We start from the raw sequence: 23,965 nt of genomic DNA on the forward strand, positions 1-23,965 counted from the left end.
AGGAGCAGACGCCGCTGCTCTCTCCGTGTGTCAGACGGAACTCAGCGAGTGAGATCTCCGCTCAGAATTGGATCATGTTTTTCGATCGGATTTGACGATCGGCGAAAATAAAGCATTATCACCGATCGCATATTTATACTGATTATCGGCCGATAACGATCGGTGGCCGATCGATCGGGGCATCCCTAGGTATAACAGTATTTGACGGTATTTGTTTTTTCTGTGCAAATTACAATGTTATATGACATATTATTGTACACCACTACCTTGTGAAACAGTTGTCAATGTGCTATTTCATAAAAAAATATATTTTTTTGAAACTTTTTATCTACATTTGTTTTTCTTTTTTTTAACCATATGTATACTGTATATCGTGGACAACAGGATATATATAGGGCTGCTGTTGCATCTATCAGCTCAACTAATCATTAAATGCAATTGTAGGTCTAAGGCAGGAGACTGAGAAAAAAATTAGAGAGAGGACTAAAATGACTGAACTAAAATGAAGTCAGAATGGAGAAATACGGGGCGGCTAGGTGGCGCAGTGGGCAAGGCGCTCGCCACCAACGCAGGAGATGCTGGGTTCGAGCCCAGCTCTCGGCGTTGCTACCAGCTTGGCTGGTCGTTCATACTAATACAATTGGCAGTATTAGGGGGTGGGAAGCTGGTGGGTGGGGATCGGACATTGTGGACAGCGACTCCTACAGGTCAGTTGGTGCGCCTGCGCAGTAGAATCAGGAAGCGACGAGGGCGGCGGGTCCCTCCCACGCAGACCCTCGCAGGTGAAAAGATGCGACGGCTGCCTCCTCGAGTACCGGAGGGCTTCGTCCACATTGCAGCCGGCTTGTGGGAGGCATGGCCTAACAACGTTCGAGACAGGGGAGGGTAGAATTGGACAATACGAAATTGGGGACGGGAGAAAAATGGGGAGAAAAAGTAGATACAAAAAAAGAATGGAGAAATACATGTCAGAAAGCAAAGATGAAGATGCTTATGCATGGGGTAGACTAGAACAGGGGTTCCCAAACTTTTCAGGCCGTGACCCAAAAAAAACGGTGTCAGAGAGCCGCGACCCCCACTATTATAGGAGGTATAAAAAAAAAAAAAAAATCTTTTATTTTTTATATAAATGGAAATGTATGGTTGAAACATGCAAACGTTCAAACGCACACACACTAATAAGCATTGGAGGCTTTTAACCAGGGCCGGACTGGGGAAATCATTCAGGCCAGGAAATATAGTGCAAAATATAGTCCCAGTCAGGCCACTTTTTAAGCAGTCTCTGGAGCGTAACAGAAAGAAGCATTTTGTATAAAAGTATTCTGTACTTCTGTATGACAACTATTAAAGAAACTTGAAACTTGGGGGTCCCCCACCAGGATTTTTTTTGTTACAAAGACTTAATTTCCTGCATTCTGGTGCAGGATTTTTTTTTATTTGTACCCTTTAAATGCCAGTGTTTGTGATGGCATCACAAATTATTGTTAAAAAACAGGCTAGCATATGTATGATTAGCAACAACACAGATTTGTATGGATTTTCTGTTTTTTTGTAATTGATAAATACAACATTTTATTCAACTTCAGCCCTGATCATAACACCACATATTCATTTTATAATTCTAACCCTTTAAATGCCAGTGTGTGTGATGGCATATATTTGCAATATATCAAATGCAAAGTAGATTTATCTGGGGGGGATTATTACAGGCTAGCATGTGTCAATGATTAGCAGTTTTTTGTAAGGGTCCCGCCTCCACCAATCACTTGCGGCTCCCTGTGTGTGTGTGTGTGTGTGAGAGCAAGAGAAAGAGAGAGAGAGATAGTTCTCCAACTTGTGTGAGTTGCAGTGATCTCCTGGTTGTTCCCCACCTAGGTTATCTAACTATTGCGCTGGTGCAACTAGAAACACTGGCCTGGCCTGCTTCTAAGTTCAGTGGCCTGACTGCACAAAAAAAAATATATATATATTTTATTTTTTGGATTTTCTTTTTTAATCATCTGACCCGTGTGAGTAAGGCATTCAAACATGTCAGTGTTGCCAATGTGGTGACCCTACAACTATTTATAAAAAGACTAGTAACAAATATATAGAGACTTTGGCAGCCTTTGTGAAAAAATGTTATGTTCAGATTTGTATGCAGACATCTGACAGGGCTGTGGTATTCATCTGCCCCCCCCCCCCCCCCCCCCCCCAGAACACGGGTCCTCTGCCTGTAAAGAGGATTTTAGCCCCAGTCTGGGCCAGGAGCACCCGGAGCCCCCACTGAAGAAAGAGGAAAAGGAGGAACTACTGGTCAGTCAGGTGGAAGACAGGCTGGAGGAGGCAGATACAAAAGACTACATACATCCCATACTCATGATCAGCATAGACACTGTGGCAGGTCTCCATGGGCAGGACCAGAGCCAGTCCCTCTGTCAAAACCAGTGTGTGGAAAATGGAGAGGGACACCCTCTAGCCAGCACCTCAATTCAAGGTAATATTATAGTACACAAGATAAGATGACTAGTACAAGAGATACGATGACTAGTACAAGAGATAAGATGACTAGTACAAGAGATAAGATGACTAGTACAAGAGATAATATGACTAGTACAAGAGTATTAAGTAAGGAAGTGGTGAACAATCCTATAATATATCATTTTTGGATGAGTGTTACTTCTCAAATGTAACTGAGTCTATTCTCCTCTGTCCTTTCCTCCAGATCCCCTGCATCCCTCTGTCTGTAAAGAGGAGTTTAGCCCCAGTCTGGGCCAGGAGCACCCGGAGCCCCCACTGAAGAAAGAGGAAGAGGAGGAACTACTGGTCAGTCAGGTGGAAGACAGGCTGGAGGAGGCAGATACAAAAGACTACCGGTACATACATCCCATGCTCATGATCAGCATAGACACTGTGGCAGGTCTCCATGGGCAGGACCAGAGCCAGTCCCTCTGTCAAAACCAGTGTGTGGAAAACGGAGAGGGACACCCTCTAGCCAGCACCTCAATTCAAGGTAATATTATAGTACACAAGATAAGATGACTAGTACAAGAGATAAGATGACTAGTACAAGAGATACTATGACTAGTACAAGGCATAATATGACTAGTACAAGAGCACACGTGAGGCAGTGACGAGAGGAGGTGAACCGAGGGTCGAAACCATGACGACCATCTCGACGCGGGATGTAAACATCTCGACGCCCGATAGCCGGCTAGCTAGCAGAGCTAACAACAAAAACAACCAGGAACGAGTCCTTTGTTGTCCCAGCACGGCGCGGGACCCGACACCCCCCTCCCCCCTTCTTTGTTGTTCCAACACGGCGCGGGACCCGACGCCCCCCTCCCCCCTTCCCACCCACAACAACACAGAGGAACAGATTACAAACGGACAATACTTCGAACCTGCCAACATAAATGAAATAACCAACGCCAATGGACTGAACATTTTTCACATTAACATTAACAGCTTAAAAAACAAATTGGATGAAATCAAGCAAATATTCATAAATGGTAAGGCAAACATACTGTGCTTCTCAGAAACTAAGCTCGACGATTCTGTAAAAGATCCAGAGATAGAGATTGAGAACTACTCAATAATCAGGAATGATAGGAACAAACATGGAGGTGGTGTCTGTATGTACATACACAAGGACACAAAATTCATCAACAGAAATGACCTGAATCATAAATCAATTGAAACTGTATGGGTGGAAATCCTATTCGAAAGGGCGAAATCCCTACTGGTTGGCACAGTCTACAGGCCGCCAGATCATAGTGGCTTTTATGATACAATGGATGGGTGTTTAGCTGGAGTTGAGGATGTAGACAAAATTCTTATTGGAGACTGGAACACGGATATGCAACGAAAAGATGCACCCGTCTTCAAGGCCTTCAGTAGGTTTTGTGATCTGCATGGCCTCAGCCAGCTAATCACCCAACCCACACGTGTATGTGAATCAACTCAGACTACCATTGACCTCATTCTGACCTCCGACAAGTCCAAGATCTCAAATAAAGGGGTTATAGCATGTGGGTTAAGTGATCATTATATGATATTCTGTACCCGAAAAAAACTAAAACAAAAGGCTGGCTGCCACAAAACAGTCACATCTAGAGACCTCAAAACCTACTCTAGCGAGGCCTTCAACCTTGAACTGGAGAGTCTGGACTGGTCAGATGAACTCAATGGTACACTGGTTGACGAAACATGGCTTGGTTTCAAAACCAAATTCTCAGCAATACTAAACGGCATGGCCCCCCTAAGAACCACCAGGGTAAAAAATCGCGCTGAGCCGTGGATGCACTCCGAAATACTGGCCGCTATGAAAACCAGAGACAAAAAATGCTCTGAGTTTCGTAAAAGTCAGTCAAAGCTTACTAAAAGCACGAGCAGTGAACTCCAAGCCCACGTGACTGAACTCAAACTAGAAAGAAACAGACTAAGAAACGACGTAAACTCCATGATCAAAACTGCAAAAAAGAATTTCATCAATGACAAAACTGAGGAAAACAAAAACAAACCACGTGAACTTTGGAAATTACTCAATAATCAACTAGGATGCAGTAAAAAACTTAAAACCAGATTCTCAAACATAAACATAAAAACTGACAACACGCTCATCACAGACAAGCTGGATGTAGCCAATTACTTAAACATTTTCTTCACAAACATAGCCACAACACTGGTAAACAAACTACCCTCCCACTCAGGGCTTTATGGGGTAGAACACATAGTAGCTTTCTACAAAAACCTAGGGGTCCGCAAGGACGACTTCAAGCTGGAAACGGTAACAACAGATGAGGTACTCAATAAACTGAGCGCCCTCCAACCTAACAAGGCCACTGGCCATGACAACATCCCCTCCAAATTCCTCAGAGACTCAGCAGCCGCCATCACACCAATCATCACACACATAATAAACCTCTCCATAAAACAGGGACACGTCCCCAAGGACTTCAAAATTGCGAGGGTGACCCCTCTGCACAAAAAGGGCAGCAAATTAGACCCAGGCAACTACCGCCCTGTTTCTATTCTCACCTCCATCTCGAAAGTCATGGAAAAAATAGTCTACGAACAGGTCGAAAAGTACCTAGCGGAAAAAAATCTAATCTACGAATTCCAATCTGGCTTCAGAACATCCCACTCCACTGACACATGCCTTCTCTATTTGAATGACCACATCAAACAAGAGGTGGACGCAGGCAAATACTGCGGCATGGTCATGCTGGACCTACAAAAGGCCTTTGACACGGTCAATCACTCCATTCTGATTGACAAGCTAAAAGCAATTGGTTTTGATAGTCTATCAGTGAGCTGGATGCAATCCTACCTTGAGGGGAGGGAACAGATGGTGGAGGTAAACGGTACCCTATCCCCCCCCCTCACAGTGAGCTGTGGTGTTCCACAAGGAAGCATACTAGGACCGCTACTGTTCCTAATTTATGCAAATGACATGTCGTCAGCTTGTGACTGCAACTTGTTCCTGTTTGCGGACGACTCAGCCCTGCTGGTCTCTGACAAGAACAAGTTACAGGTTGAAAAAACCCTCAGCTCGGAACTAGGCAGAATCTGCATATGGCTCGCTGATAACAAACTATCATTACACATGGGCAAAACAGAGTCCATTCTCTTCGGTTCAAATAACAAACTCAGCAAGACCGACGGCTTCTCAGTTACAGTGGGTGAAAATATTGTCACAAGGAAAGATGAAATTACCTACCTGGGGTCCATCCTAGAGGCTAATCTCTCCTGTGACAAAATGGCATCCAATGTAATAAAAAAAGTCAACCAACGAACTCGATTCTTGTACCGGATCTCCTCTCTGGTAAACAAGAACACCCTGAAGACTCTGGCAGGAGCACTCATTCAGGGGTACTACGACTATGCTTGCACCTCATGGTACCAAAGCACCTCAAAGGCGCTAAAAACAAAATTACAAACATCTCAAAACAAACTGGTCAGACTACTGCTTGACCTTACTCCTAGAACCCACCTCACCCCTGCCCACTTCGACAACCTAGGATGGCTTAGAGTAGACGACAGAGTACAACAACTTGCAATGGGCCTGGTCTACAAGATACACTACACGACCAAGGTACCCATGTACATGTCAAAATACTTCCCAAAGGTCAGTGAATACCACGATCACAACACCAGAGGGAGCTCCACAAATCATGTCAAACCCAGATTCGGCTCAAATAAGGGACTAAACACGTTTCGCAATTATGCCACATCAATGTGGAACGCCCTACCCAAAGCTGTAAAGGAATGTGGATCACTACCCACTTTCAAAACCTCTCTCAAGGGACACCTACGGGAGACTGCAATTCAACACTGGCCCCTGTAAATATCCTAACCCAATCATTCCAACCCCCTCCAATGTACAGTCATTTACCTAGTATGGTTTTGTCAATAGTTCAATGTACAATTGTGTTTGTTTGTACAGTGTCTCCTCCCCCCCCCCCTCAATGTACAGTGTTACTTGTTTATACAGTATGCCCCCCGCCCCCCCCCCCCCCCCCCCCAACCACCTCCAATGTAAATTACCCAGTATGGTTGTCAATATCCCAATGTACCCAACCCCCCCCACCCAACCTCCAATGTACAGTTTCTACGTCAAATGTATATACTCCCTTTTCTTGACTCCTTCTGTATCACAAACAGTACTGTATTTGCAAATCTGGTATGTCATAAATGTATAGATGTAGCAGTACTGACTATCTGTATGTCATGTATGTCATATATGTCTATATGAATTGAAAATGGGGGACCCTGATGGAAACAAGACAAACGTCTTTCTCAGGTCTGCATCCCCTTAACAATTGTATGTATTGAGCCGTACTGTATTGTACCCATTCTGCAATCTGTTAAATAAAGTTTTCATTCATTCATTCATTCAACAATCCTATAATATATCATTTTTGGATGAGTTACTTCTCAAATGTAACTGAGTCGCGGCGCGGGACATCGAGACCACCGAGGACCCGACGGTTAGCTTGGCTGGCCCCGCCATGCCAGCTAGTCTACCCGGGCCCGGGCCAGGACAAAAGGCACCCCCCCCTCCCCCACAATGGAGTACAATCAGACACATCTGTAAACAACCAGCCCCCCCCCCCCCCACAATGGAGTACAATCAGACACATCTGTAAACAACCAGCCCCCCCCCCCCCCCCCACATCGCAGGCTTTCACACAGAGGAATACAGACTCCAGCAAAGGACAAAGAATCACCCCTCCCCCCTCCCCACCCACGGCACAAACGGCAACAACGCCCCCCCTCCCCCCACCACAGGACAGGACACAAATGAACAGAGTTACCTCAAGTGTGACGACGTCAATCTGATTACCAGCAAAAATGGACTTCACATATTTCATCTTAATACAAATAGCCTGAGACCTAAACTGGCTGAAATCAAACAGTTGTTTTTAAACGGTAAGGCTAACATATTGTGTTTCACAGAAACAAAATTACTCATCTGTACAGGATCCAGAGATTGAAATTGAAAACTACTCAATAGTCAGGAGGGATAGGAACCAGTATGGAGGTGGTGTCTGTGTGTATATACACAAGGATACCAAATACATCAACCGTACTGACCTTAACCATGATGAAATTGAAACTGTTTGGATTTAAATCTTATTAGACAGGGCGAAACCAGTACTAGTAGGCACAATCTATAGACCACCAGAACAGAGTGGCTTTTATGACACACTTGATGGGTGTTTAGCTGGGGTTGAGGGGGTAAAAAAAATTCTTATTGGGGACTGGAACGCGGATATGCTGCGTAAAGCAGCACCCGTCTTCAAGGCCTTCAGTAGATTTTCTGATCTGCACGGTTTCAGCCAGCTAATCACCCAACCCACAAGGGTATGCGATTCGACACAAACCACCATTGACCTCATTTTGACCTCTGACAAGTCAATGATCTCCAATAAAGGGGTGATAGCATGCGGGTTAAGTGATCATTATATGATTTTCTGTACCCGCAAAAAGCTAAAACAGAAGGCCGGCTGTCACAAAACAGTCACATCTAGAGACCTCAAAACTTACTCTAGAGAGGCCTTTAACCTAGAACTGGGGAGCTTGGACTGGTCAGATGAACTCAGTGGTACACAGGTTGAAGAAACATGGCTTGGATTCAAAACCAAATTCACAGAAATACTCAACAACATGGCACCCATAAGAACCACCAGGGTTAAAAATCGCGCTGAGGCATGGATGCACACTGAAATACTGGCCGCTATGAAAACCAGAGACAAAAAATGCTCTGAACTTCATAAAAGTCAGACAAAGCTTTCCAAAAGCTCAAACAGTGAACTCTAAGCCCACGTGGTTGAACAAAAAATTCAAAGAAACAGACTAAGAAATGACGTAAACACCATGATCAGAACCGCAAAAAGAAATTTCATCAACGACAAAACTGAGGAAAACAAAAACAAACCCTGCAAACTTTGGAAATTACTCAATAATCAACTAGGCTGCAGTAAAAAACTTAAAACCAGATTCTCAAACATAAACATAAAGACGGACAACACGCTCATCACAGACAAGCTGGATGTAGCCAATTACTTAAAAATCTTTTTCACAAACATAGCCACAACACTGGTAAACAAACTACCCTCCCACTCAGGGCATTATGGGGTAGAACACATAGTAGCATACTACAAAAACCTAGGGGTCCACAAAGACGACTTCAAACTTGAAATGGTAACAACCGATGAGGTACTCAAAAAATTGAGCGCTATCCAACCTAACAAGGCCACTGGCCATGACAACATCCCCTCCAAATTCCTCAGAGACGCAGCAGCCGCCATCACCCCAGTCATCACACACATAATAAACCTCTCTATAAAACAGGGGCACGTCCCCAAGGACTTCAAAATTGCGAGAGTGACCCCTCTGCACAAAAAGGGCAGCAAATTAGACCCAGGCAACTACCGCCCTGTTTCTATTCTTACCTCCATCTCGAAAGTCATGGAGAAAATAGTCTACGAACGGGTCGAAAAGTACCTGGCAGAAAAAAATCTAATCTACGAATTCCAATCTGGCTTCAGAACGTCCCACTCCACTGACATGCCTCCTCTATTTGAACGACCACATCAAACAAGAGGTGGACGCGGGCAAATACTGCGGCATGGTCATGCTGGACCTACAAAAGGCCTTCGACACTGTCAATCACTCCATTCTAATGGACAAGCTAAAAGCAATTGATTTTGATAGCTTATCAGTGAGCTGGATGCAATCCTACCTGGAGGGGAGAGAACAGATGGTAGAGGTAAACGGTACTCTATCCCCCCCCCCTCACAGTGAGCTGTGGTGTTCCACAAGGAAGCATACTAGGACCGCTACTCTTCCTAATTTATGCAAATGACATGTCGTCAGCCTGTGACTGCAACTTGTTCCTGTTTGCGGACGACTCAGCCCTGCTGGTCTCTGACAAGAACAAGTTGCAGGTTGAAAAAACCCTCAGCACGGAACTAGGCAAAATCTGCATATGGCTCGCTGATAACAAACTATCATTACACATGGGCAAAACAGAGTCCATTCTCTTCGGTTCAAATAACAAACTCAGCAAGACCGACGGCTTCTCAGTTACAGTGGGTGACAATATTGTCACAAGGAAAGATGAAATTACCTACCTGGGTTCCATCCTAGAGGCAAATCTTTCCTGTGACAAAATGGCATCCAATGTAATAAAAAAAGTCAACCAACGAACTAGATTCTTGTACCGGATCTCCTCTCTGGTAAACAAGAATACCCTGAAGACTCTGGCAGGAGCACTCATTCAAGGGTACTATGACTATGCGTGCACCTCATGGTACCAAAGCACCTCAAAGGCGCTTAAAACAAAATTACAAACATCACAAAACAAACTGGTCAGACTACTACTTGACCTGAACCCCAGAACCCACCTCACCCCTGCCCACTTTGACAACCTAGGATGGCTTAGAGTAGACGACAGAGTACAGCAACTTGCAATGGGCCTGGTCTACAAGTTACACTATACGACCGGGGTGCCCATGTACATGTCAAAATACTTCCCAAAGGTCAGCGAATACCACAACCACTACACCAGAGGAAGCTCAACAAATCATGTTAAACCCAGATTCGGCTCAAACAAGGGACTAAACACGTTTCGCAATTATGCCACAACAATGTGGAATGCCCTACCCAAAGCTGTAAAGGAATGTGAATCCCTGCCCACATTCAAAACCGCTCTTAAAGAGCACCTACGGGAGGCTGCAATTCGAAACTGGCCACCGTAAATGCCCAAAACCCCCACCACCTCCTAATACAGTCTCCTCCCCACCGCATGTATATATTCCCTCCCCGCCGTATGTATATTTCCCTCCCACCCACCCACCCCCTCCTAATGTACAGTCCCCTCCCCATCATATGTATATACTCTGTCAGGATCTAGGGGTAACAGTACTGTATATTTGAATACCGCTTATGTCACAAATGTATCGGTACCAAATACCTATATGTCCCTATGCCATAAATGTCATGTATGTTGTGTATGTCATAAATGTCTATATGAATTGAAAATGGGGGACCCTGATGGAAACAAGACAAACGTCTTTCTCAGGTCTGCATCCCCTTAACAATTGTATGTATTGAGCCGTACTGTATTGTACCCATTCTGCAATCTGTTAAATAAAGTTTTCATTCATTCATTCATTCAGTCTATTCTCCTCTGTCCTTCCCTCCAGATCCCCTGCATCTCTCTGTCTGTAAAGAGGAGTTTAGCCCCAGTCTGGGCCCGGAGCACCCGGAGCCCCCACTGAAGAAAGAGGAAGAGGAGGAACTACTGGTCAGTCAGGTGGAAGACAGGCTGGAGGGGGCAGATACAAAAGACTACATACATCCCATACTCATGATCAGCATAGACACTGTGGCAGGTCTCCATGGGCAGGACCAGAGCCAATCCTTCTGTCAACGCCAGTGTGTGGAAAACGGAGAGGGACACCCTCTAGCCAGCACCTCAATTCAAGGTAATATTATAGTACACAAGATAAGATGACTAGTACAAGAGATACGATGTCTAGTACAAGAGATAAGATGACTAGTACAAGAGATAAGATGACTAGTACAATTACAAAGTATTTCTGGGTGCATGGCCTGGCTTGGTCACCGATGCCCATTCCAGAGTGGGGGTAGGCTTTGACCAGAGGAGCTTAAATGTAAGATATTAGATATTAATGAACAAAAAAATAACTATCAATAATATGACTAGTACAAGATATGGGATGACTAGTACAAGAGTTACGATGACTAGTACAAGAGATAAAGATGACTAGTACAAGAGATACGATGACTAGTACAAGAGTTACGATGACTAGTACAAGAGATAAAGATGACTAGTACAAGAGATAAAGATGACTAGTACAAGATATGGGATGACTAGTACAAGAGTTACGATGACTAGTATAAGAGATAAAGATGACTAGTAAAAGAGATACGATGACTAGTACAAGAGATAAGATGACTAGTACAAGAGATAAGATGACTAGTACAAGATATGACATTACATTAATTAATTATTAATAATAATAATAAAAAATGTATAATTAATTTATTAACATAATATTATAGTACACAAGATAAGATGACTAGTACAATATATGAGATGACTAGTACAAGAGATAAGATGACTAGTACAAGAGATACGATGACTAGTACAAGAGATAAGATGACTAGTACAAGAGATAAGATGACTAGTACAAGAGATACTATGACTAGTACAAGGCATAATATGACTAGTACAAGAGTATTAAGTAAGGAAGTGGTGAACAATCCTATAATATATCATTTTTGGATGAGTGTTACTTGTCAAATGTAACTGAGTCTATTCTCCTCTGTCCTTCCCTCCAGATCCCCTGCATCCCTCTGTCTGTAAAGAGGAGTTTAGCCCCAGTCTGGGCCAGGAGCACCCGGAGCCCCCACTGAAGAAAGAGGAAGAGGAGGAACTACTGGTCAGTCAGGTGGAAGACAGGCTGGAGGAGGCAGATACAAAAGACTACATACATCCCATACTCATGATCAGCATAGACACTGTGGCAGGTCTCCATGGGCAGGACCAGAGCCAGTCCTTCTGTCAACGCCAGTGTGTGGAAAACGGAGAGGGACACCCTCTAGCCAGCACCTCAATTCAAGGTAATATTATAAAGTAATATAGAACATATTTATAAAAAAAATATATATAGCCCTAATTATCTTAAGTCCAATATTACTGAACCATTAACCTCTTAACTCTTTGACGGCCACAAGCTTTCCCCATCTGCACTGGCTAGCGCCAGCTTTTTTTGAACATTTTCACGATATTTCACGATCTTTGCGGAGCTATTGTATATTCTATATTATAGCTATGGAGACAATAGTATGGCTCATTTGACAGACACTATTTCTAGTCCAACATGTAAAAAAATAGTTTGTTTCTACACACTGTAGTTTGTAGTTTATTACACGCTAAACATTGCCCATTACCAAAATAATCCAGTCTTTTTCCATAGATAGATCGCGAGATAAGACGCGTTATATGCAATAAGCTCAAATCGTTCTGGTTGATCCCCTGAAACCCCAAATACTCCCAAATCAAAGGTATATACCATGTACACATGTGCCTTCACAAAATCATCCAGGGGGGGGGGGGGGGGGGGGGGGGTGCGATCGTTAGAAATAGCTTGATTTAGGTCCGGTAAAATAAGACACTGTGATCGTTACAGAAACATGTTTCAGGTTCGGTAAAATAGACATAGAATATACCTTACCTTAGCCAGAATGTACTCCAAAAAGAATAATTCCAATGATCCCATCGGCGATCGCGATTACTCGTTTATATGTAATTACTCGTGTTTACGGGAAACTATAGGTTTTGAGGCGAGCAGATCTCCTAGCGATTGCTCTGCAAGAGCTCCTCCCCCTCAGAGCGAGTCTTGACAGTCCAGTTCAGACATCGTCTCTACTGATCCCTTTCTATCAGAGTTCAAAAGGTAGGCGATACTGCCACCTGGTGATATTCGATCGGCATTGCAATTCCAACGTAGGCAAATGAGCCAGGGACACCTAGAGTGATCCGGATGACTGTTTAGAACAGGGATCAAAGGAAAAAGTTTACTCATTATTGGCGCTCAATCGTTGGCGGCGAAACATGAGTTTACTCGCTATTGGCCACCAATGAGTTAACAGGCACCCAAAAAAGTGAATATTTTTACTTGAACTTGAGCACTGCATACTTTTTTTGCAAAGCTTAGCTTTATACTTATAGCACATGCATGAGCCTGGTCTCTTTTGAAAGATAACACTCTGAATAGGGCTGTCAGTTTATAGCGTTAATTAGATTAATTAATTACACAGCAAATTATCACGTTATGAAAATGAACTCAAAATTAATATATTTTTTTTGTTATTTCTTTTTCTTTTCTTTTTAGGGCTGTCAAAATGAATGCGTTAACTCTGGAGATTAATTTAAATGTATTAAAGCATTAAAATAAATTAATCTAGATTAATCTATCGAGTGAAAAATCTTCAATCTTGGCGCCGCAGAAAGAGGTCTAGCTGAGTCAATGTTGATGGTTTTGTTGAACATTTGTATTTCACAGGAGAGAAACTGTATTCAAAGAAAGCTATTAAAATAGTATTTGAATCTAAATATACTTTCTTTGTGTTGATTTTACATTAATTCCATGATTTTATTCAAGTAAATATCTGTTACAAGCTTCGGTCTTATGTAGAAAAATGCTATTTTAAATCTAGATTAATTACAGAAAATTGTGAGATTAATTACCGTAGTTAATTTTCTTTAATCAGTTGACAGCACTATTTTCTTTAAATAATTTTTTTTTTTTTTTTTTTTTTTAATCATTCATTCCATAAGAACGTAGAATAAACATTTACAGACTCTTTTTTTTAAATGGTCCAATTGCATGTTCTTGGTATCTGATTCTAGGGACATCTATGGATCTCGGGGAATGTATTCCCAGTGTCAGAAATACTGTGTATGTTACTAGGCTTGAGTAAATTGTAATGAACCAAATGAGAATATCAATTCAATTTTATTTCTATTTTTTTTATCTTTGACTGAATAACACCACATGCTAAAATTGACCAGACCTGAAAAATCTAAGCAAATGAATAAATGGAAGATGATTAAACAGAAGGTTTTGTAGATACAGTACTGAATTCTGCCATCCGGACACATGCAATTTGAAATATGATTATAGAATATAGAATATCGGGCCTAAAATGGTTATGCGATTAATTAGATTAATTACCGTAATTTTTGCACTATAAGCCTCACCTGAATATAAGCAGCAGCAGCAAAATTTTATAATGTGTACATATATAAGCCGCACTGGACTATAAGCCGCAGGTGTTTTAATGTTTAATTACAGTCTTCCCACCAGCATTGGGACACAATACTGTCGGACAAATAACAAGAATTAACTCATTTACAAGTTGTATTAAGTTCAGCAAATAAGGGAACAGATAAATAACATTTCAATGCAGTCAAAAAAGCAATATTTAGATTTGTACATTTTCGGGTTTGGTCACGTCGAGTCACATATAAGCCGCACCGTTATATAAGCCGCAGGGTCGAAAAATGGGGGAAAAAGGTGCGGCTTATAGTCCGAAAATTACGGTAATTACTTAATTAATTCGTTTTTTTTTTTTATCGCCTGACGGCACTAATTCTGAAGTTACTAGAGGTGTAACGGTACACGTATCCGTACTGAACCATTTCAGTACTGGACCTTCGTTTCAGTACGCGCTGTGTACCGAACGAATGCAACGGTACGTTAACCACCAACGGAACGCATGTGCAGAACTTTTTTTTGCATGCAGAATTTTATTCAAAACTCCAAGTTCACCCCTTCCCAAAATATAACTTGCGCAAAGGGCCAGATGTTCGTTTAGCCCACGCACAACACTGAGAGATCACCTGTAATTTAGTTAAGTATAGCCTCATAGTGTGGCGAACACACACAGGATTGCTGCTAGATTGAGAAGGGTTGTCTCTCGGAGATCAAATTAATGTTGGTTTGCGGCATATAGAACGGACATTCATACACAGCAATGCGCCTCCAAACAAGGTGTGATAAACATGAATTGATATATTTTCCTTGGCATGAAACGGGAAATAGTATTTACCATTAGGGACCTGCATGACTATACTTTCTCTATTCAATTACGTTTTACCCTGAGGGATGGTGGTTGCAGTTGTTGTTGTATTCAGTTCAATGGCGTCGCGTGTCTCCTATCCGTCATGCAGCGCATTCAGGCCCACGGCCACAATCTAATATTCTTTATTTATTTTTTATCCCAATTTTCGTATCGTCCAATTCTACCCTCCCCTGTCTCGAACGCTGTTAGGCCATGCCTCCCACAAGCCGGCTGCAATGTGGACGAAGCCCACGTGTCCCCTCCGGTACTCGAGGAAGCAGCCGTCACATCTTTTCACCTGCACAGCGCGATCTCTCAGCAGCGGGGGTCTGCGTGGGAGGGACACGCCGCCCCCGTCGCTTCCTGATTCTGCTGCGCAGGCGCACCAACCGACCTGTAGGAGTCGCTGTGCACAACGTCCGATCCCCACCCATCAGCTTTCCCACCCCTAACACTGCCAATTGTGTTAGTATGAACGACTAGCCAAGCTGATAGCAATGCGGAGAGCTGGGCTCGAACCCAGCGTCTCCTGCATTGGTGGCGAGCGCCTTGCCCACTACACCACCTAGCCGCCCTAATATTCTTTATTAAAAAAAATTAACAAGTCGATTATTCATTTGAATATACAGATGCAGGCCTTAGGAATATGAGCTCTGCTACCGTGGTAATCGTGCTGTGATCATGCTGCGGTTTTGATTGAATTGATTGAAAACTTTAACAGATTGCAGAATGGATACAATATAGTACGGCTCAATACAAAACAACTGCTAAGAGGATGCAGACCAGAAATAGACGTTCGTCTTGTTTACATCGGGGTCCCCCATTTTCAATTAATCAGGAATTGGTGCTACGGTGCTTGTGGTAACCAGGTTGCTGCTCTTATATGCCGCCAGGAGGCGCAAAGTCAAGTTGCCACACCGGGTTGGTTGGAGTCAGGGTTAGAAATGAACAGGGGCTTGGGGCAAAATGCCCTCGAAAATTGACCAAATGCCCTCGAAAATCAGTTAAGGGGGGCAAGAAAAGCCCCTGACAGTTTACTAATTATATATATAATTATATATATGCTCTAGAGTGCGAGCATTTCCCTCGTATTTGCCCCTAATAATATGTTGTGTGCGAACTGGAAAAATCATTTACTCGCAGTGTGCGAGTGAAGATTACAAAACAGCTCCGCTGTTAAAGGATAACGCCAACATTTTGGGAACTTAGCTTATTTAACATCTTCCCTGGAGTTAGACAAGAAGATGCATACCTTTTTTGTCTCTGTGCGTGCATTAGGCTTAGGGAACAGACGCTCCGTTAGCATAGCTTAGCTTCATCACTGGTGAGGCGGGACAGTACCCTGACGTTCCCTCTACAGGTTTGTTGATATTCTCATTCCTTCAAAGGATCTGAACTGATTGAAGTTTATGGATACCATGACTTAAAATCCTCTTACCTTGACGATTAAAAGCCTCCCCAATTTAGAAAACAGTAATCCAATGGCTGGTATTGATAATATACTACTACCTACTGGACGCTCGGAGCTAACGCAGAACAGGATGTGTAAGCAGAAAACGAGGCATCATTTTTACTTCCGGTCAGGGGGTTTCAAAATAAAAGAGCGACGTCTAAAGCACCGGAAATACGTTTATTTTGTACATTATCTAACGTTAACACGAACCTAAACTAACGTTACAACTAACCTAAAGTTAGTTTAGGTTCATATTAATGTTAGATAATGTACAAAATAAACGTTTTCCGCTGCTATAAACGTTGCACTTTTATTTTGAAACACACACACGCACAAGCCCTTGTAAAAAAAAAGGGGGGAGGGCATGCCCTCCATCTCACACTTCAAACAGGCCTACAAACAACATCTGATGCTAGAAAACCTCTGCACTCACTGTGTATAGCATTTAGCACAGTCCCAATAGCATTGATTACTACAGCACACACACACACACAAGCCCTTGTAAAAAAAAAAAAAAAAAAAAAAAAGGGGCATGCCCTCCATCTCACACTTCAAACAGGCCTACAAACAACATCTGATGCTAGAAAACCTCTACTGTGTATAGCATTTAGCACAGTCCCAATAGCATTGATTACTACAGCACACACACACACACACAACACACACAACACACGAGGCCTAAGATCAAAGCCATGAACACTCCCCCAACCCCTTTGAATTCACAGCACATGGCGAGGCCTCTATGCCAGGGTTAGAAATTAACATTTTTTTTCAAGGGCTTTTTTTGCCCCCCTTAATTGATTTTCGGGGGCTTTTTTTTGTATTTCGGGGGCACTGAATTTTTAATATAAACGGTAGGGGTGGGACGGTTCACAAAATGGACGGTTCGGTTCGTATCACGGTTTTCAGTTCGGTTCGATATACGTAAATTTTTATAAAAAAAAATGTAACACTCAAATCTAAACATGCTTCTCATTTATTAAAAAAAATAAAAAAGGTTACAGTGTTAGTGTTTACAGCCTTAAATAATGTTTGGCACACAAAGACCGAACTGACTGAAAAATATAGGCTACATTTGTAGTATTAACTTAGTGCAAACAAACAATATGCTCAGCCAGCACTAGACTTTCCTTTCTTTAACACTTTGACTGCCATGAAACGTGTTTTGACGTCATTGCTGGCCATGCTCAAGTTGCCGGGGGACGCTGTACAGCGTCCTTATATCAATATTTCAAAAATCTGCGATCGGATTCATATGTCCCCTCCGCTGGCCTGAGATCCACCAGCAGGACCCACTGAGCTCTCTGGCGGTTCAGGAGCGCCATCTGGTGGCCGATCGGCGCAATCGCTTTAACAGGAAGTGGCATAGAGGTTGTGCTACGTCCGTAGTACTTCCGGGTGCTCGCTATAGGTCCCGCGACTCTGGCTCGTCACGCTACACAGTGATCGATTGCCAATAACTCGATAAACAACATGATTTGGACGTATATACCATTATACAAGCTGGAGATGGACCGGGTAAATTTACATCCCATAATGATAAGATTTCAACTCTACGATGATCGCCCAACGGCGCGCGGAGACTGGGGTGAGTTTCAGCGTGTAACGTTACCGTCTTCGATACTAACTGCTATTATCAACATTTGACCCACATTAGATGATTGGTATAACGCTGCCCACGGAATTATAAACGGCCCCTAGCCCATCCGGTCAACATCAGATGACGTGTAGTAACTTCTAGAAGTACGTCTAGTTGTAATTTTTTATATCGCGCTGATTGCCATAAAACTGTATTGCATCATCAATATAATGTATTTGGGGCTATAGATCACGTTCTGGAGAAAGCTGCAGAAAGAGATGAAAACATACTTATACATTAGACCATACTTTACTATGAATATGTGAATGAAAAAGTTTAACGTTGCTACACAATGAACAATACATATAGGACTTTGAATGGGCCCTAATAATGGCAATGTAGCAATAGAATTTAAAAAGTTATAGCCCTGCAAAGAAGGGGACTTTCTCCATAGACAAATAGCGCTGGCAATCTATGGTATATCATGAATTTAACCTTAGGCAACCAAAGTGGTGTTAATATAAACACAAAAAAACAATGTCAACCATGTTTAAATTCCCTGATTGTCAGTTCTTAATGAAAAGATTCGTGTTCTGCTTGAAATTATTATGTATCTGTCTACATTTATTTAGACTAACATTATTTAAATATTGAGTGCAACTGTGGTGGATTACGTAGCAGTAATTCGGTGAGTTGGAACTATCTATGGGTTGGCGCCGGGTCCCCACGGACATTTTAGTGTCACGCACCTTCAGCTAAGGCAATGTTATTATTAGCTCCGGTAGCTCCGGTAACGTTAGGAGGTGATGGCATGCAGTGGGAAAGCGGCAATATTCCCGGTTGGAGTTAGTAAAACACAGTTGTATGTTAGCCTTCTTGGATGTTGAATAAACGCCTATCATTGTCTTTAAACACCCCGCCTCTCAGACTCCCATTTCCTCCTCTGCTAGCTAGTAGCTACGGTAACATTTCGTTGACTGTATTACCTCGCGGGCTGATTCTATAGTTAAAACGTGCGTCGTGTTGTACAAACTGCTAACGCTATGGCAAGATGTGTGTATGCCTATGTAATGTTAATGGCTATGTTTTTAAAGTCGTAATGAAGATTGATTTAGATTGTGCTTGCCATTTGTACACAAACTGACTAGCACCTGGCTCAGCTGCAGTGCTGCTGCTGCAGCCAGTGCTCACCTCCGCCAAATGATTTTATTTTTTTTATTTGCGCGTCATCTGAACCGTACGATACACAGACGCGCCATTACCGGATAAATATATATATATAATTAGTAAACTGTCGGGGGCATTTTGTGCCCCCATAACTGATTTTCGAGGGCATTTTGTCCATTTTCAAGGGCATTATGCCCCAAGCCCCCGTTAATTTCGAACCCTGCTCTATGCATATCCAATAATGTAGCTTAGCCTCTATGTATCGATTTGAACATGCATGAATAAAATAATGGAAATAACATCCAAATCAAATAAGCAGATCACTGCATCAATGCCTGCATATCACACACACACACACACACACACACACACACACACACATGTACATGCTTTGATGTACAATGGCCACTGATTTATTTTGTGTTCATTACAGGATCCGACACCGAGTCCGGCGGTGGTACACCAACATACTTGGGTATGTACTAACTACATTCATGTATGTAAATGTATTACTATTGTGTTTTATGAGACTTACTTACTGAATGAATTTAATCCAATTCAGATTCTGGCGCAGACTCCCCAGAGAGTGACACAGAGACTGGCAACTACATAGCATCACAGTCTACTCCTGCAGGTAATTGTACATAAAATATAACACATAATGCTATATATATATATATATCATGTAAATAAAATGACAATACGTTGCCCTAGTGTAATGTATTACATCATGTGATTCTAGAACTGGATGCAAGTCGGGACATGCCTGAAGCCCCCGTTGCATGGCAGAAACGCACATCTAAGCGCGGTAAGTTGGCCTCACTCTGCACACCACTTCCAGCTCTGACCTCTGACCCCCACACCACGTCCAGCTCTGACATCTGAACCCCACACACACTCACTCATTCACTCACACACAGTTTGTAACTACGTGGCATATGAATGTTTGTCTACAGTAGGGGTGTTATAGTATATTTGTATAATTGACCGGTCGTGGAGCGAAGAGCAGGTCTGCGATCCGTCAGGAAGAGGAGAATGCCTGGTCTCGTGAGGGCTGGGTGCCTCACAGGATCCCCTTCACAGCCCAACCGGGGTTGCTCCAGGACGCCGCGGCACTGAAATCGTACCGGCCTGCAAAATGGCTAGATATGTTCCTGACGGATGCTTTTCTCAATGCCATTGTTGCCCAGACCAACCTCTACGCTGATCAGTGCATTGCCCGGCTGGACCCCACGCTAGCAGGGCACTGCATTGGACGGCCCTCACATTGAAGGAGCTGAAGAAGTTCCTTGGACTCAATTTCCTGAGCAGTGTCCTTTGGAAGCCTCGCGTAGACATGATGTGGACCACTGACGATATGATGGTCACACCATACTACTCAGACACCATGCCACGCAACCGGTATGAGTTGATCTGGCGATTCCTCCACTTTGCGGACAATACATCCCTGGATGTTAGAGACAAATTGTGTAAGGTACGCCCTGTAGTCGACCATGTCAACGCGAGGTGCAAGGAACTGTACCAACCCGAACGTGAGCTCGCCATTGACGAGGGGATGATGGCATGGCGAGGCCGCCTGACCTTCCGGGTCTACAACCCCAACAAGCCAACCCGGTATGGCATCAAGTCGTACTTCCTGTGCGAATCACACACAGGATATTGCTTTGCATTCAAGCCATATTGCCGGGATGGCGCGAACCTGGGGGACACGGTCGTCGGTCTGCTTGGACGTTTGTCTGGGGCCGGTTATACGCTGTACATGGCAAATTTTTACAACAGTGTACACATGTCCGCCAGGCTCCGACAGTTGAGGACCGACGTCTGTGGTACCCTCAGGAAGCACCGGGGGGAGCCAGCCATCATCAAGAACCTGACCAAAGCTGACATCCGTGTGGGGGAGCGCATTGCGGTCAACAATAAGCAGGTCCTGATCGTGGCATGGCGCGATAAGAGGATCGTGAAGACCATCAGCAGCTACCACGAGGACACCATGGAAATGGCGAAAGTGTGGCAGAAGCAGAAGAAGGGCAAAGCGCTGAGGGTGGAGATGCTCAAGCCGTCATCCATCATGTCTTATAATAAATTCATGAAAGGCGTCGACCAGTTGGATCAAAATCTCTCGTACTATCCGGCTGCACGTAAGACTGGAAAGTGGACCAAAAAGTTTGTGATGTATCTGATCCAAATATGTATGTTCAACGCTTTTGTCTTGTACAAAACCAGGCACCCACAAGGCTATTATTACAACCTCTTCCGGTTCACCAGGGCTGTGGTGCGGACCTACACAGGGGGTCAGGAGAAGAAGATTCCTGGGGTGACAGCGGAGATGGAGGCGGAGGCAGGGGGTGGGGGTGAGGAGGAGGCAGGGGCTGAGCAGGTGGGGCGTGACGGGCAGCGCGACCCTAGGGCCCCACCGGGGGACCCGCAGAACAGATTAGTGGGTGGCTTTGTGAAGCATGTAATGGTTGCATACAAAGCCACCCCCAAGCAAAAGCTACCGTGTAGGAAATGTCGGGTCTGCAGTAGGCGTGGCCTCAGGAGTGAGACCAGATATTTTTGCACATCGTGCAAAGTCCCCCTGCATCATGACAAATGCTTCGCTCTGTACCACACAAAGAGGGATTTCTCTAAATAGTTTCTTTATTAGTTGTCATACAGAAGTACAGACTACTTCTAAATAATCCGGCACACAGAAGTACAGATTACTTCTAAATAATCCATTGTGTGATACAGACAGAACCATGTGTACCACTCCGGTACATAGTATAGCTAGCTGAGAGTAGTATAGTGTAGTATAGTGTATTATAGTATAGTATAGTGTATGGGTAGTTGCACTGTTTTCTGTACAAGACAAATGCGTTGAACACATGTATTTGGGCCACGGTTGTCGATATTGCATAGGCATGTTTGGACCACTTGCAGATGAGACGTTATGTTAGCGATCTAGCTGTGTCGACTCCATTCATCATTTGCATTGTGTGTGTATATAGTTTATTTTTTTATTTATCTTTTCCCCCCCTCATTTTTATCGTTTGCACAGAACCAATGGTTGCTGACAGTCACCCAGTTTATAAAAGTATATACTGTAGGTAACATGCCACACTTTTCTAATGCAGTCCATTGGCCTCTTATTTATATACTTTGGAAGCATGTATTGGATATTTTTTGGTCCACAGATCATCTGGCGCTTCATCCATTTATCAATGGACAATGCAGTCATTGATGCGAGAGACCAACTGTAAGGTATGCCCTGTAGTTGATCATGTGACGTGCCTGTACTGTGAATGTTACCAGCAAACCTCTAAATGCACTGAAACAATGGTTGGTTATCCTCCAGCGTTCACTTTTTATAAGGTATTGTCTTGGTAAATTACCATAATCCTATACTGTGAATGTTACCAGCAAACTTCTAAATGCACTGAAACAATGGTTGGTTATCATCAGCCAGTGTTCACTTTTTATAAGGTATTGTCTTGGTAAATTACCATAATCCTATACTGTGAATGTTACCAGCAAACTTCTAAATGCACTGAAACAATGGTTGGTTATCATCAGCCAGTGTTCACTTTTTATAAGGTATTGTCTTGGTAAATTACCATAATCATATACTGTGAATGTTACCAGCAAACTTCTAAATGCACTGAAACAATGGTTGGTTATCATCAGCCAGTATTCACTTTTTATAAGGTATTGTCTTGGCAAATTACCATAATCCTATACTGTGAATGTTACCAGCAAACTTCTAAATGCACTGAAACAATGGTTGGTTATCATCAGCCAGTGTTCACTTTTTATAAGGTATTGTCTTGGCAAATTACCATAATCCTATACTGTGAATGTTACCAGCAAACTTCTAAATGCACTGAAACAATGGTTGGTTATCATCAGCCAGTGTTCACTTTTTATAAGGTATTGTCTTGGTAAATTACCATAATTTTATACTGTGAATGTTACCAGCATATGTGTCTAATGCACAGCAACAATGGTTGGTACTGATGACTTGTCACCCAGTTTATTGAACATATTTTGAAATAAAAATGTTCATTTCATCAAAGTTTCAAGTTTTCTGCATTGTAAAGTATTCTGTATTTTATAATAATGTTTTCTGGACCTACACCAGTAGTTATAACTTACTTGTTCGTTAGCGCCAGGCATGGTGGTTGATAAGGTAGTAGTATTTCCAAGTGAAACTAATTGATATATTATCAATACAAGCTATTATTACTTTATGAATGTGTTTATCATGTATGGACGAATAAATTGGAAAACAGGTAGGTACAGAGCAACACAGTGTCTACAACACGGGAGCAGATTATGCACAGTACATGAATGAGAAACAGTCTAAATGTTTTTTTTTTTAGTTTATTGCATGCACATGATCTATAATACCTGATCGGTACAATATCTACTAACCTGATCAATACAATATATTCCCACCTGATCGATATAATAGTATTACTGCATTTCAAGTTTGTCAGTCAGTCGGACTGTCAATCAAACAATCAAACAATAAAACAATCTATCAAACAAACCATCATACATTAAATCAATCAAACAAACATTCAATCAAACAATAAAACAATCTATCAAACAAACCATCAAACATTCAATCAATCAAACAA

General features: G+C 42.8%; 1 protein-coding gene across 1 annotated transcript in view; it reads left to right on the plus strand.

Annotated features, from left to right (window-relative positions):
* LOC311227812 (uncharacterized protein) overlaps window positions 1–23,965 on the plus strand; it is a 46,000-nt gene that overhangs the window by 13,661 nt on the left and 8,374 nt on the right. Inside the window, exons 5-11 of the mRNA XM_084313648.1 lie at window positions 2,198–2,476; window positions 2,705–2,992; window positions 10,695–10,976; window positions 11,857–12,138; window positions 19,777–19,818; window positions 19,906–19,977; window positions 20,086–20,151. Coding sequence (XP_084169774.1) covers window positions 2,198–2,476; window positions 2,705–2,992; window positions 10,695–10,976; window positions 11,857–12,138; window positions 19,777–19,818; window positions 19,906–19,977; window positions 20,086–20,151 — 1,311 coding nt within the window. The remainder of the gene's footprint in view (window positions 1–2,197; window positions 2,477–2,704; window positions 2,993–10,694; window positions 10,977–11,856; window positions 12,139–19,776; window positions 19,819–19,905; window positions 19,978–20,085; window positions 20,152–23,965) is intronic.

Source organism: Notolepis coatsorum (assembly GCF_963971535.1).
Source record: "Notolepis coatsorum genome assembly, chromosome: 4".
NCBI lineage: Eukaryota > Metazoa > Chordata > Actinopteri > Aulopiformes > Paralepididae > Notolepis > Notolepis coatsorum.